This window comes from Melospiza melodia, chromosome 9, assembly GCF_035770615.1.
Source record: "Melospiza melodia melodia isolate bMelMel2 chromosome 9, bMelMel2.pri, whole genome shotgun sequence".
Lineage (NCBI taxonomy): Eukaryota > Metazoa > Chordata > Aves > Passeriformes > Passerellidae > Melospiza > Melospiza melodia.
In genome coordinates, this window is record NC_086202.1 from 28,927,736 (window position 1) to 28,943,238 (window position 15,503).

At 41.0% G+C, this 15,503-nt stretch overlaps 1 protein-coding gene across 6 annotated transcripts in view; it reads right to left on the reverse strand.

Moving 5' to 3' along the window:
* Positions 1-15,503, reverse strand: part of ANK3 (ankyrin 3) — a 335,607-nt gene that overhangs the window by 184,590 nt on the left and 135,514 nt on the right. For 2 of the 6 annotated variants that reach the window (XM_063164029.1, XM_063164025.1), the window contains exon 1: positions 6,357-7,016. The exons of 1 other annotated variant lie outside the window; for it this stretch is intronic. In XM_063164029.1, coding sequence (XP_063020099.1) covers positions 6,357-6,470 — 114 coding nt within the window. In that variant the 5' untranslated portion in view covers positions 6,471-7,016. Of the gene's footprint in view, positions 1-6,356; positions 7,017-15,503 lie in introns of those variants that run through there. 3 more of the 6 variants (XM_063164030.1, XM_063164028.1, XM_063164031.1) reach the window with 3 other exon arrangements.

Sequence of the window (15,503 nt, forward strand, 5' to 3'; positions counted from 1 at the left end):
GTTTTGGTACACAATACAAAGGCAACTGCTTGTGTAAATCTCAGTACAATAAATCCTATGTGACAAATTCATATTACTAAATTGTCATAGCTTTCAGCTTATTGGCAAAATTATGATTTATAAAAAAATAAAATACATCCCAGAGTGAATTTTCTTTTCAATTAACAAGACAATCTTCTTATTTCAATCTAGTTCTCCTTTCCACATTAGTTTTGAATAAATACTAAAGAAATATCATGCTGAATTTCCCTTCCAAGTTACCATACCGTGATCTCTCAAAAAAATAAGAGAAGCTGATCTCTTCCATGGTGGTCAGAAATTATTCACCCTGTAGAGCACTAACGAAGCAGAACTCCACAAAAATACCACACCAGGCAACAGATACAAGAAAAAAAAATAAAATTAAGTGTTATATGAGCCCAAAAATCCACTAGAGATAGCAGAGCCTGATATGCAACATGGCCAAAGCTGAAGCTGCAAGGGTGGAGAACACTCAATACCTTGAAAACAAGGGCATTCCTTTAACTTGCCCCACACACACTGAATTATCCTCTGAAGGCACCTGGAGTTTTGGCTTCAAGGTGCAGGGGTATAGCCTGGGTTAGGTAACACCCAGTGAGGAACAAGCTGGGGCAGCTGTGCCAGATGTTGAGCTCATCACCTGCAGTGCCCCCCAGCACGTCCCAGTCCAACAGGAAGGGATCAAGGGATCATTTTACAGAGTTCTGAAAGGCCTCCAGAGGTTTCCAGCTGGACAGGAGCACAGGGGCCCATCAAAGCCTGGAGGCTCCATGCTCTGCCCTCACAAGGCAGCAGCTCTGTGCCAGTCCCACTCCTCAGCCACAAAATCCCTGGTACGACTCTAACAATGGCCTGCACCAACTTCTGAGCAGCAGCAAATCCAGCCTTCTATTGTCTGGACTTCAGGCAAATCACTGCGAGAATACATCAGGCCTTGTCTGAGAAGAAATTTTTCTTTTTAATACAATTTACAACTCACACTTTATTTTTTTCTCTGTTTGTCTCCTCTGTCCACGTATGCTCCATCACATCCACCAACAGCCCAATTCTCAACCCACCTCCTCCCCTCAGCTCCCTGTTCCAGACAAACCAGGTCTGAATGAGTCTAACACTCAATTTTAGCAGGTAGCTCAGTCAGTTCCACTACTTGACAAGTATTTTGGCTCACAGTAACAAATATTTAGTGAATGCCCAAAGGGAATAGCATCAAAGTATGCAACATTTATCCTGAAGCCATCAATTCAGGCAAGTTAAGAGCTTGAAATTAGCAGAGTTTTGACTTTTGGCACAGGGTTGAATATTCATACACTCAGTCATATAAGAATATTTTTTCTTCTTAAATCATTGTTCACTAACTATCTTTGCACTTCCTTTTGCTTTCAAGAACATCCCATTTTCCCCTTCCCTCAACTCTCACTTAAAAAAAACACCCCAAAACACAAAGCCCACCAAAAATCCAAGCCAGCCTGGGCGGAAAAACCAGAAGGATAAAAGACTGTGTGCTAACACCAAGCAGGCAGTAGCAGCAGTATTGATTTACACTGCCTGAGAGTCCAGCTGTAAATCCAGCTGTGCAGCCACCTCCCTCTAACAGTGAGGCTGCCCATGGTTGGTCCTCCCTGCTCTTGCCCATCCCCTCCCACCACAAGCTGGAAGCATTAGGCACAACACAGGTTTTAACCCAAACTGACACTTGCACAGTGACTAATGGCCATCCCTTGTGACAGCACAACCCCGAGGCACCAGGAAGGTGAAAAGGAAAAGGTAAATGTTCTAAACCCCGCTAAATAAAAATGTAACGGCGCAAAATTTTTTCTGGGTTTATAAACAACGGAGTAACGCTGAGCAGTGCCCACTCCAAATGATGCTGTAGTGCTCCCCACACAAAACAATGGAATAGTTTCATTCCTTTAGGGGTCATCTTCAAAGAGGGAATTGTTTTTCCAGCTGAATAGAAGGACTCTTTCACCACCAAGCTCCATGCTGTAAGAATTCAGCATTGTTGGTAGATATCCCATCCACCAGTGCCCCCAATCCTCTATCAGAAATACCCTTCTATTTCATTAGATTTGCCTCTGACAGAGCATCATGTCCAAAATCAAGGATATGACTGAAATTTTTCTCACACTTAGAAAAGATCACTGACTTAGCAATTTTTCTTTCAGACCCTTAATCTACACAATCTTTTCCCTTACTATAGGTCACGTTCCCAGATGTTAAAACAACATCTGCCTGGTTTGTGCTTTAACACAAATGAAAGAACAATCACTTATTCTCAGCGTATCTAGATCCTACAACATTCAAGTCCAGCTGTTCAGAAGCCAGGAAACAGATCTCTGACAGAGATTTATTTAAAAATAATGAAATTACTTGAAATAAAAAAGAATGGGGATTTTCACTTATTATCTGAGTTTAAAGCTTTACCTGGTAACTGGCAGACTTGTTTGCACATGCAAATTGCCATTTGTATTAAAACATTCACATGGCAGAGATCTGTAAAACGTTTGACAGCCCCAGGAGTGCGGAGGGGAAAGGACAAAGTGGGATTCCCCCAGTGGGATATGAGGATGCCCTCCCTGGTCCTGCTGCCCCTGGGAGGAGCTCCCAGCTCTGCAGGGCTGGGCAGCCCAAGCCATCCCTCCCAGGCCCTTGGAGCTGGCAGCAGAGCCCAGCCCAGAGGATGCACAAGCTCCTCAAAGCAGCTGCAACACCTACAGGCTGATCATTCCTGACACAGCATTTCCACTCATTTCCATTAGGAAACTGCAAGGCAATTTTTGCAGCGTACCTGAGAGTTTGGTAAAACCTTCCAACACCGTGAGCCTTATGATGAAATTAGCAGGATTTGTGACATTCTCATGGATTACTTTCCCTGCTGCCCACAAGTTTGCAGCAGCAGAGGCTGTGACAGCAACAGCCTTTAACATCTCAGGGACAGCAGCAGCCAGGCTTTGCATTATGATAAAATTATTCTGTGCTCCCAAAGAACACAAGTGCTCCTGAGCACTACACGTAAATGGAAATCACTTCAGTCCTACTAAATATTGTATAAAACATAAATCATTAACTGTGTGCCAAGACCTGTCCTTCTCTTCTGATATGTACCCAACAGAGCACACAAAAAACCCTTCAGAGGTTTCACCTTTATTTTAGGAAAGGCACTGACTAAGCAACCAATTTCTGTCCAGACATTATTATAGGATAAACATTTTCTAGTTTTCACAAACAAAACTACACATGACAGAGCTGCACTGACAAGTATCAAGCAAGCTATCCTATCAATCTTATTTTTAAGAGTGGCTTGCCTTGTTCTGTGATGCCACTAAAGGCTCAGGTCTGCCCTTGGATGTACTCAAACTATTTTCAGTGCAGGACACTGCACAACCATCCAGAGGCAGAGCTGTATGAAGCTGTAATATGAACTTGAACAGAATAAATGGGAAACCTGTACAATGCAGATCCTTCACTTGCTGGCCCTCTCCCTTTCTCTTGCCCGAGTTAAGCCAGGTAAGCTCTGAGCCTTTGAGAACCTTCAGCAAAGGCCTGCAATGTCCTGAATGCAAGGAAATGGGAGTGTGCTGGGGCCATAGGGCACAGAAGCACAGCCTCTCCACAGAGCTAAGAGGGGCAACTTGAAAAGATCTCACCTTGAAATTAAATGGGATGGGGCAAAACGCAGGTTGTTGTTCTGTGTGTGTTTTTAAAAGGTCATTTCTCTCATCCAAGTCTCAAAGCAAGCCTTCACAGGAATGTTACTGCACTGTAAATTGCTTAACCAGTCAAAAGCAGTGAAATATTCCCCTCAGACTGCCATCCTCCAACTAAACAGGAACATAAATCAGCATGGCTGTTGCTAGTGTCACACAGGACTAAGACACTGGCTGATCCCACCAGCCTAACTTTCTAACCATTGGTTGCCTTGGGCTCTTTACTGTATAAATTATCCAGAAACATTAGCATTCTTTGTTGTTCCAAAGTGATTGGAAGGCTCTAAAGGATATTTCTGCATGCTGCTTAAGCAAAGGGTAAGCTTTGTGCAGTATCATGTGATCAACAAAAAAATCCCCGAGTACTGCCTGCTTGTGGGTGGTGCAGAGGAACAAGAAGTGACTCACTACTCATAGTGGAAAATTTGGGGGGAAAATGTTTTAAATAGCCAGGAAAGCACAAAATGGCAAACCAAATTATTGGACTTCCTACGCCCTATGTACTGGGTAACAAAACCATGGCTTTGACATGACAATGATGCCCAAATATATGAGAGTTAAGTGAAGCAATTGCTGGGTTTTGCTCTGTTCTCCTACTAGAGAGGGCCTCTACCTGTCCTGAATCTGCAGAGTCCTAAGGAAACTCAGAAAGAAACTGGAATAAGCTACCAAATTCCATAGGGAGGGAGAACAAAAAAATAAAAAGCATTTGGTGGAGCAAAAGCTCTCTATTCTCTCTTATTCTTAAGATGCAGAAATAAAACACTGAGGGAAATCCATATATTTGAGATTAACAGGCAGATATTTATCCATGTGCCACTCTGGCTGCTGAGAGATTTCCTCTCTACAGCAGTGTTGTATAAACAATAAAGCATTTTTGTCCACAAAGCAATTGTCTCACCTCACTGAATCAAGAGCCTCTCACTGCCATATCCCTTCTATATTGTTCTAATTCCGAGCTGTGAGGAAGCTCCCTTACACAAAGACAGTGCATGGATCTGGTTGGGCATGCTATTGTTAAACTTGAGCACATCAAGAACAACGTGGGCTCCCTGCAGCATGAGTGGATTCAGCTGAGAGACTTTACATTTTAGCTCACAAGCCATAGGTAAATATGGGCTGAGGGGACAGCTCCTACAATTAATTCCTAACTGCTGTGGCTGTTTTCAGCTGGGGGCAAACCCATCCTGACAGCAGCGTTACAAACCTGCACATAACCTAAACAGCAGCCAAGAAAAACATCACTATTTCAGGCTGCTTTCAAACAGCAGCACCTCAAAATTCACCTCAAAGACAGAGACTTATCTTCATACTGCCCTTTATCCTGGAAGATGATTCAGAAGAGCCTATACATTGACACAGAGAAAATGCCTCCAGTGTTGTAGCTGGCTGCAGCAAATGTACTGCAGCATGTTAAGAGTCTCCCAACGTGCAGGCTGGAACAGAAGGCAGTGGGTTTCTCAGTGCCTTTCATTAGGTGTAGGACTGCCACAGCAGAGGGAAAAGAGAAAAGGGCAGGGAAATGCTGACTCTCGCCCAAGCAAAAGATGCACATATGTTAGAGGAAACCTACATGTCATTTAGGAAGCACATGCATCGCTTCTCTGAGCATATGAAGATTACCCAGTCCCCCCCTTAGGGGGATTTCACAAAGGCACACAGAAATACTACATGCCCAGGTTTCTCTAAAGGCAGCCGGCTCCTTGATATGTTCTTGAAAAAAATTATCATGAAATGCAGCCAAAGACAAGAAATTGTGGCAGGGCCTTATTTCCATGGAGCAGAGTACAAGGTGTCATTTATAAGGACACAGCCTCAGAGCTGCCAAAGTAGCTGGCCTCTTTATCTGTCATTATGCCACAAACCATAACTATTTTGCTTTATACCTTAGAGAGAAACAGTAAGCCTGGAATCACACAGAGGCTCCTGACCTGAACAATGAGCAATGCAGTGCCTACTGAATTTTTCAGATCCTAGTTTGCTGAAGGGTTTTCTGCAGCTAAGACAAATCTACAGCAGTGAAAAACCAGGCTCTGTAATCTCAGCCACGTATTTTCCTAACAAAAGAAAGTTGCTGGTACCAGACTGTTACAGCTCAATTCTGTTAAACAGCTCACCGTTAAGGAAAAAACAGAAACACTGAAACACCTTATTTCTGTAACATTATCCCAAAAATGGATGTTTCAGAAGCCAAACATGTGACACAGTCCCAACACAAAGAAAAAAAAAATCTGCCTCTACACACATTCCTTTTAAGTAACCTGCATGTAAGACTAAACTATTATGCTATGCTTTGCTATAAAACCTACGAGAAAGCTCAGCATTAAACCCCACATGATGGTTACAAACTATTTTCAACTCACAGACAGTTTTCATATCACAGTAACATAAGTGGGAAACGAATGCACACCTTCTGCATCATCACTGCAATCAACTAATATCCAATTAAACATTCAATTGCTTTGCAAACCCCACAGCCGTGGTTACAAATGACATTTTACAATGTTAGCAAATTACTCCCACAGCTACCAAGTTACAGGCAAGAACAAGCTTTTAATACTTCAATTGCAAGGTAAGAAAATTAAAACAAAAGAACCCCTGTTCAGAATTTGGCACAGATCTAGATACCTTTTTCTTCCGATCCCGGGATCTTTTCCTGTGTTTTCTTTTTTTCTCAGTTTCTTCCTCAGCATTTATTTCTAAATCCCTGTTTTTCTTTAACTGTGATGCTGCGTGAGCCATAATGCATTAAAAATCCTTTACAACAATGCTCCCTTGTAAAAGGTGATTTCCTCGGGCACCTTTAGCCAGCCCTTACAGCAAATGTTCCAGTGATTGGAAGGAGATCTGTGACCAGAGCCAGGAACACATTCAGGATTCAGAGATCTCGCAGGAGCTTGCAGTCACTACAAAAACACATAGTTGCAGATTTCTTCCTATACCTTCCTGCACCTGAGCCTTTGTAAAGCAGTGCAGCCATCGTAATGCATTTAACGTAATGAAAAAGACAGCTGGGACAGAGAAAGCTGTATTATGGCTGTATCCCCTGCCACCAGCTGGAAGTGTCTAAGTGACTCCACTGAAGGGGGAATGCTGAAAAGGAGCGCTTTCTATTAAAAAAAATTCCAGAACAATAACATATGCTGCATTGTTTTTTCTTCACTGATCCTCGAGCATGTTTAAAAGCTACTAAAAAAATGCAGTGTTAGCGCTGTACGTCTCTCAGCTAGTTTTGTGTAGTAAGCCATTTAACCTATAATGAAATGGAGCAGCTCCTACTTTAGGTTAACTGCTGATGGTGACAAAAAAAATAAAATAAAAATTTCTTTTTACCATGGAGACTCTGACTGCATTATGTAGAAAACAATGCATGCATTGCCATATCTTAACAGTGTGTCCTTTATACCGATTTTTCAATTCCAATACATTTTGTGACAGAGGATTACAGAAAGCCCTGTTGTATTTTTTCCCTTTTTTTTTTTTTTTTTTCAAACATACTTATTACAACACATCATACAGAGAGAAAGATGCAATCACACTGGTGTGTGAAACAGGCATTTAATTCATGGGAGATTTTCTGGCACTGTTCATTTATGTGGTCAGAAAGGGAAATCGGCATTATTGCCATGTAGTTGGAAATGTACTTTTAGGCTTTTGTGTCAAGGCTTGCTTCAATCATCTTACTATTTTTGCCACCTGAGTCCTCAATGACTGCAGCTTTTGAATATTCATTAGGGGAGGTAAAATAGCAGCAGTATTAAGGCCTGCAGGAGGATCTTTTACTAGGATGAGCACAGAGCAAGCATCTAGTAAATAAGGAACCATATTTTCTCTGCACAAATATGAACAATCAGCAGCTTGCCTCAAGACTGCTGTTTTTAACCTTTCCCAGTATTCCTAGCAGCATGCTTCACTGTAATGAAGATCAGTGTTTTAAGGGAGTCCGATTTCTTTCAGATAAAACCCAAAAGTCTCTCCAAGCAAAACCAGTGTATTTAACATGGTACTAGCATTTCTTTCTAGAAAGAAAAAAAACCCAGAATCTGTTGTAAAAATTAAGTTAAATTTAAATTTGAAGTGCAATTAGCCAAATCAGGCTGAATCTTCTCAGGGCAACATAAAATCCAGAGATGTCTCACACATCTGTAAATATTCTTCCCCCAGACTTGAAAGACATTTTTTGAATTCTGGTTACTGAGGCCCTGCAAGCAACATGCTTTAGTTTTCACATAACATGGCTAAAACAAAAATAATCTTTTAAGTCTCCAAAACAGAAACTACTTTGAACACATCCTATGTTGTCCAAAGGGCAGCACACAGTGCACTGTTTGTCTCCTGCTCACAAGCTAACAAACCAGGTTTCAGAAGCTGTTTATTCTGGAGTGGTTTTTAAGAAATGCTCAAGGATGGAGGCCACAGTTGTGTGACCTTAGGGATTTTTCTTGCTGGTGCAGTAAAACCAGGGTTTCTGAGTGCATGCAAAGCTCCTGTACCCATACACCACCGTGTGACTCTCCACACTCCCCCTCCACGACTGAAAGGTTCTGAAAAAGCTTCTACTGCCTCTGGAAAGCTGTGGGAAGAGGAATGCTGCACTTGGGCAATGCCTAGATTTGGACCAGAAGCAGTCAGCTCCCACTTCTCTGTGTTCTACAGAGACCTGAATAAACACATTTCTAAAGATGCCAGCAGTACACCCCAAGGATGCCCCAAGCATGCTTTGAACTGCAGGGCATCACTGCAGGCTGTCAAAGGCCATGCCCAGGCAGGCACCTGATTTTGGCCCAGCTCTTTAAGGAAACTCAGGGCAGCAATGAGGAGATTCTGCTCTAGCACCACCAGAGCCCTACCAGAGAGAGGAGCTGGCCAGGCTGCTCATTCATGGGGGCTGAAGAAGGCACCTCGGGAAGGACAGTGATCCCAAGTTTTTGTGCCTATTTAAAAAAATTAAAAAGGCAAAGAAATGGCACCCAAAGCTTTACTTTCTAGTCTACAAGCTGCCTGCATGACCTTGGCAGTTATCCTCTTGGAAGTTCAGATCTTTATAAAATGAAGTTGACATTAGTTCCCCTGTCTGACAGAACACAGTTATTAGCAGGGAAGTGCTTAGGAAATGCAGCAGAACCAGAACTGAAAGTGGATTCAACAAAATTCAATAGAACTGGATCCCTCTTATTCCCAGCACATTTCCATCTGGATTTGAAAGACTCATGAGTCTTTGCCTTAGGAAACCAACTTTATTTGAGCCAGAGCTGAAGTGAATGCTGCTGTCATTCACCGCTTGCTGGCTAATCCTGTGACGTCCTATAAGCCTTTGAACCATACAAGCCTGTAATTTATGCCTAAATAACCTCATTAAATGAAAATACAAATAATGCATTATCAAGTGGTAGGTGTTTGAAATACTTCAAGCATACTTTTAAAAATGCTGGCACAGGGACTAACATGCACGTATCCAGCTTAAACGCCCAAGTGCCACCCTATGCACAGGTTGTATTCTGTGCAGGTAGAAAGCAGTCCAAGCTTTTATTAATGAGGAAAAATGCTAAGAAATGAGGATAATAAGTGAACTCACCCAATCCCTTGAGATGTGCATAAATTGGAGGGTTTTATCTGTCAGCCAAGACTGCTTCATCCCAAGGATCTTTTCAGCTAATTAATCAATTGGACATAACATGCAGATGTTTTTATTATGAGGATTACAATCCCTGCTTGAACTACAGAGTCCAAACTCCTCCAGAATTAGATTTCAGAAAGAGAAAAATGCCTTTTCAAGCTATGGTTTTGAGAAATTATCTTTTAGCTGTGATTAAAAAAAAAAAAATCAACGTAAGAAAAGAAAAACCCCTTATAGCTCGTAGGCTGGGATAGTCTCCAACAGAAAAGAGGTTACAAGAAAAGTGTGAGTAAAAGATTCAGACTCCTGTGGAAAAGCAACTGTATATGTACAATTCCTGCTTTTGGGGAAATGGTGAAGTGGCACCATTCACTGGAAGGTGATAGGGCACTGCCTGATGAAAGCTGGGTGAAGTGTGAAGGTTTTCATGCCAGATGTGTCATAACTCTCTGCAAGGGAATTGGGTACTGGAAATCTTCATTAAGTGCTTCTTTTCAGACTTCAGTAAAATAATTAAGCTATTTGATTTCACCCTTAATTACAGAGCTAATGAAATGCCAATGAGTGTTTCAGCACAATCCATGGGGTCCTGATAAAGAATGATAAACTGTATCTTACTTGAACAATGGGAAATTTACACTTTCTGTTAGCACAAGGATAATGTCTACTTAGCTTCAGCTACTCACAAAGTCACAATAATAATGTCAGGAAGTGATTTTATCAACTTGAAAGTGTGTCATTTGCTTTAGGTTAAGATGCTAGTCCCACTGTTAGATGCAAGAGACTGCAAAACAGGATTAGCATATAACATTGAGATGGATTTGGAAAAAAACATGAAAAGTTATAGGAGGAAAAGGTGTTCACAATCTAATTACTTGTGTTAATTCATCAATTGGTCAGCAGCTTATAAAGTGAAGATAGCACTGACACTTTTACAGTTTTTTAAAACAAATTATATAGCACTAGAAAAAAAATGAGATACTAATGAAAATATTAGCTTACTAAGAAAACGCCAAAAAATAGATTTATGAAAATCTGAGGGGTTTTAGGTAAGATAGAACACCACAGAAACATTCAACATTCACACTTCTCAGATCACTATGGATTCAGAAAGGCTTCTAATCACACACAGTGCTAGAAGGTCAATCTGAAAACTTTTACTGGTAAACAAAGTATGTTAAATTTTCCCAAAGATGAAAAGTACATTATAGGTAGACTAGAAATAGCAGAGAGCAAAGGAAAGGAAAACACATGGAAAGAAGTAAACCCAATTCTTATTAGGCTACTCTTATATTCTTAATTTCTGAGTTTTCTGGTACAGAACAAATGCCATTATTGCCTTGTTTTGGATTATGTTGAGTAAAGCAATGGAAATGAGAGGGGAAAAAATAGAAGAATAAGACTTATTAGATATAAGACAAAAATTAATGAAAATTACATCTGCGGAGAAGACCAGGCAGAAGTTAAAAAAAAATATGTTAAAATGGGTTAACCATAAAAAACTTTCTCATGAGTCTTTTAAGATTCACCTGCTCCTTAGTTAGGCTAGCAGGCCTTGTGTCTCAAAATCAAACAAACAAATCCAAACAAGACTAAAAGCCTATTTGACATCTAGTTATACTTTTTAGCTCCTCTTCACACATTTGATGTCCAGGATAGGATGGACCCATCTCCAAACATGCAGAAGATCAAGACCACTAAGCAGCAAATGAATGGAAAATAAGAAAGGCTAAGGCTTGTTTGGCTCTTTTGTGTTACTGCATTGAGTTTCTCCCACCACCTGCTCCTTCTAGCAGAATTCTATTTTGGCAATAACAGTCCCAAAAAAACCTGGGAAAACATGACAGTCAGAAAGGGATGTATGCACTACACTAAAAAGCAGGAAAATACTTAAACTGCATTTTGTACACCACTTTTCTAGTGCTAACCCTTTACCTCCTTTGAATTTACAGTATAAAACTTGGAATGGTACTGAATTATGTTCTGTTTCTTATTTGACTTCTTTGGGGCACAAGAACTTAAAAGTGCTTTGGAAATGACACAAATTCAGGGATGCAGTGATAAAGGCCAGAGGCTTAAATGACCCTTCTTAAATTTCCTATTGGAAATTTAAGTAGAAATTATAACAATTGTAAAAACAAAAACAAGCAAAAAAACCCCAGAAGCCAACGGCCAAACAAACCACCACAACAAAAACCAAAACTAAACCAAATCACCCCAACAACCCTCAAAAAACCACCCCAAAACACCCACAGAGAAAACAGTCATGGAATATGCTTTTCACTAAGCCCTCCCCAGACACTTCACCTGCCTTCTGAGCTGATACAAGATCAAAGCAGCAGCCACTGTTAAGCTCGTAGAATGAAGTGCAAAATTACTATTTCTCTGTGCAAGGATGACACATTTTGGCATAACTGATGAAATTACACCTCCTGTGGTCCAGCTTACTCAAGAGAATGCGGATGGCTGACACGTTTGTGAATTTTAACTCCAGGCTGGAGGCATGACTTTTAAAGAAAACTACTACAGGCTGTTGTGTGCCCTGAAGACTTGCACATCTGGTAAATCTGGACAGTTCAAAAGCTGACTCAAGGCTCACTCAGCCCATGGGTTCAGGGCAGGGGAAATGGGAAAATAAACCTTCAGCTGTCCCAGGCCACCACACAAGCATGGTAAATCCTCCTGCCAACAAACTGGGAGAGGGAAGCATTGTGCTCATGCAGCAGCAGAGGAGAAAGGACTTGAGAAGACTGAAGAGCAACCAGGACTGGAGATCACCAACCCTGACTTTCAAAACAGGGTGATGTTGTTTGAGGCCTACACAGAGAAAGGGAGCTCACAGTGACAAATTAATATTAACTCTTCTGAGAAGATGGTGTAAAGAGTTTCATCTCCGACTCATGACCAACTAAGGAAAAGGTACTGATGTATCTTATTTATAGATAGAGGCACACTAATTGCAAGATAGATTTTGTGGGGCTTTGTGGATGGAACTGCCGAGCAGCCCAGGAAATTTATCCAATGCAAGAAACACTGGTAAGAGTTCTATACTTTGTATACAATCTCTAAATGGTTGCAGAACAAACACACCAAAACCTTTCTGCCATTCGTCTTCTGCCAAGAATAATATTGCTAAAACCCTATATTTATTGGGAACCACTGCAAGTGCAACAAACATGCACTTTAAAAAAATAATTTTTCTACCTTTTTCCCCTGCAATTCAAACACCAGACTACAGCCTGACCTGAAACTCTCATGTAGAATGTCAGTGTCTTAGGGATGCTGACAAAGACCACTAGGAAATGGCATTAAACTGGTTTCACACATCCTAAGGGGAAGAATTTATATCCCAAACTGACACTAGATCACAGTGACATAGTTTTCAACCCTCACATGGAACTGCTCAACTGTGTTCTGAAACTGTATCTTCAGAATATTAACTCAGAATATTAACCTCAGAATATTAACCTCCGACTTTCATCATTTCTCTCTGCCTAGTTCACCATGGTCTCCTAGCTACTGCAAGCCACAGCAGGGTGACCAGGAGGTCAGTGGAACCAAACTGAGTTTTGATCTGGAAATTCAGTTAGATATGTCTGCAAATGTCACTAACAGAGACAGGAAAAGCTACCCCTGTATATAGAGGAATAAGTGAAAAAGCAGGTTTGCTATCAGTTTTGCACTCCCACACGCAGAATTTGAACGCTGTCTGTGATATGATAGGAAGATCAATCCCATCCTGGAGAGCTTCAAAAAAAGAAACACAAAATTCCATTCATCAGGATTTTATGATTCAGCTACAAACTTCACCCTGAGTGGTCAATTAATCACTGCTGCATCTGTCCACTTCTGCTCCAACACATGAAGGCAACCTGCTCACACACCCAGCGAACACCGAGCCCGAGCTGGGGTTCCCCCAAAATAAGGAGAGCAGGTATCAAGGAGGTGGCTCTCAGAAGCTCCTCTGCCAGGTCATCCAGTCCCCAAACAGACACAAGATGAGTTATTCCCTGCTCATCTCAGATGGAAAACTCCCTGTCTCAGAGTGGTTTAAAAATAACCCAAAACAGCAGCAGAAAATGTCTTTGTGGTATTTCAAGTTTCTCAGCATCAAGTCCCCCCGCCTGCTGTCTCTTTTCTGGAGCAGTAGCAGTCTCATGATAATAAAAGCTACACAAAAAGCTTTTATTAAAAACCACTGCAGAACCTGCAAAGGTGCCAAGAAGTGAATGTGCTTCGGCAAATAAAGCTACCAAACAGAGTGGGATGGCATCAGTCACAAACAGATGCAACACCTTTGCTGTAGTTAGATGATTTTCCAGTACTCATTTATTAATATTCTTTGATATTTGTTATGTTTGAGTCAGAAATAAACACTTTGGGCTAGAAGGCATTTTGACCAAGTGAGTCTTTCCATAACTGCACAATGTGTCTCCAGGGTAGAGGCCTCTCTGCCTTAGCAAGATACTGCAATCATGAAAATATCACTTAACCTTCCCTACCACGACACAGCCCCAAAAGGAAAACTACTTTTAACTTTGGACAGAGGCAGCCCTTTATCACCTTCTGAAATGGCTTATTCCCCCACCCACTGCCAGCAGTAGGGAGTGCACTGAGTGACCCAGGGCCCGCACATTTTCCTGTTGTCAAGCTCCACACATTATGAGCAGCTTACTTGTTTTATTTTGAAATAACAAGTTGCTGAGCAAGTGTAACAAAGGACCCATCTGCAAAGGTCACAAGAAAGGCTCTTTGAAGTTGCCAGCATTTCCCAGTTGCCCCAAGACTTCCCGCTGAATAAGTTTTTTTGTTGATCTTATGTGTTGCAAAAATGCAGAAATTACAAGAAAGGAAGAATAAAAGGCTCTTTGGCTTGTTTGTAGGGTTTGGTTTTTTTTTTCCTTTTAAATTCCCCTGAACTACTTGGATACACAAAAAAATCTACTACTAACATGCAGTATTCCCAAGACAAGGAAAACAGGTTCACATGTGAGCCAAGGAGGAGAGCTGCAGTTTCTCCCTGATCACTGCCGCATTTTGTGCAGGACCAAGGCTCCCTCAGCAAGTACACAGGACATATTTACTCACTCTTTTATTGCAGACTTCCCACTTTAGCCAAACTAAGTGCAGAATTTTCAGTGAAGACACTAGTCCCCGCCCAGTATACACAAAATTTCTTAATCTTTAAGGAAACATTTGAAACAAAAATATGAAAGCAAAAAAGAAACCTCCCACTCACTCCAGCATAAGAAACTCATTTAATTAGATTCTTTAATTATTCATTATTCCTTTTCCTATGTTGAAATGACCATCTTTGCCTCATTCCCAGAGGATGGTCTCCATAATTAAGTCATGGAATCATTAAAATCTCAACATGCTGCCCGAGTGAGATTTTAGTGCTTTAAGTGTTCTGCACGCTCCGTGCAGCAGTAAGCTGAATTTTATAGGGGAAAAAGGTGCAAAAAAGCAGAATAATTAGCAATCAGTAACAAGTAGCAGAAAGGTATCAAATGCATGTTTTTCACGTGACATTTTTCTCACTTTCTGTTAAGTAAATTCATATACCAGTCATAAAATCTACAAGGTTACGCTTAAAGCAGTTGTATGTGAAAATTCTCAGTTTCCTTAAAAAAACAACCAGTATCATAAAAACCCTCTCAGGGTAATTAACAGAGATGAATATTTTACCTCAAAAAAAACCCAAAAAAACAACCACCCAACCAAAACCTAAAAACACCAAACCAAACAACAAAGTCCAGCTATGAGTACCTTGACACTAAAATCCTGTCGGAAGAAACCACTGGAGCAAGAAAGGTAACTACAAAAGATTCATTAATAAAAATATAAATCACTGCCTCTAAAAAAATTCAGAAATTTGGTGCTTTGTTTCCTCATAAATTTCACATAAGCTAGTAATATTCATAGGATGCCAAGTTCTTTCTTGGCCTAGCAAGAGCAAGTGGGCATAAGAAAAAACCCACTTACCTGTATAACAATTATAATTATCACAGCATAGGAACCTTGATGTGATGCCTGAAAGCATCACATGTTGTGATGTTAGTGCCCTATTCAGAACAACAAAATGTGGCAATTCCTGCCCAGATCTGCCTGTGAGCTGAGCAAACACAGCAGAGGATGAAGTTAGAGGGGAGTTGTTT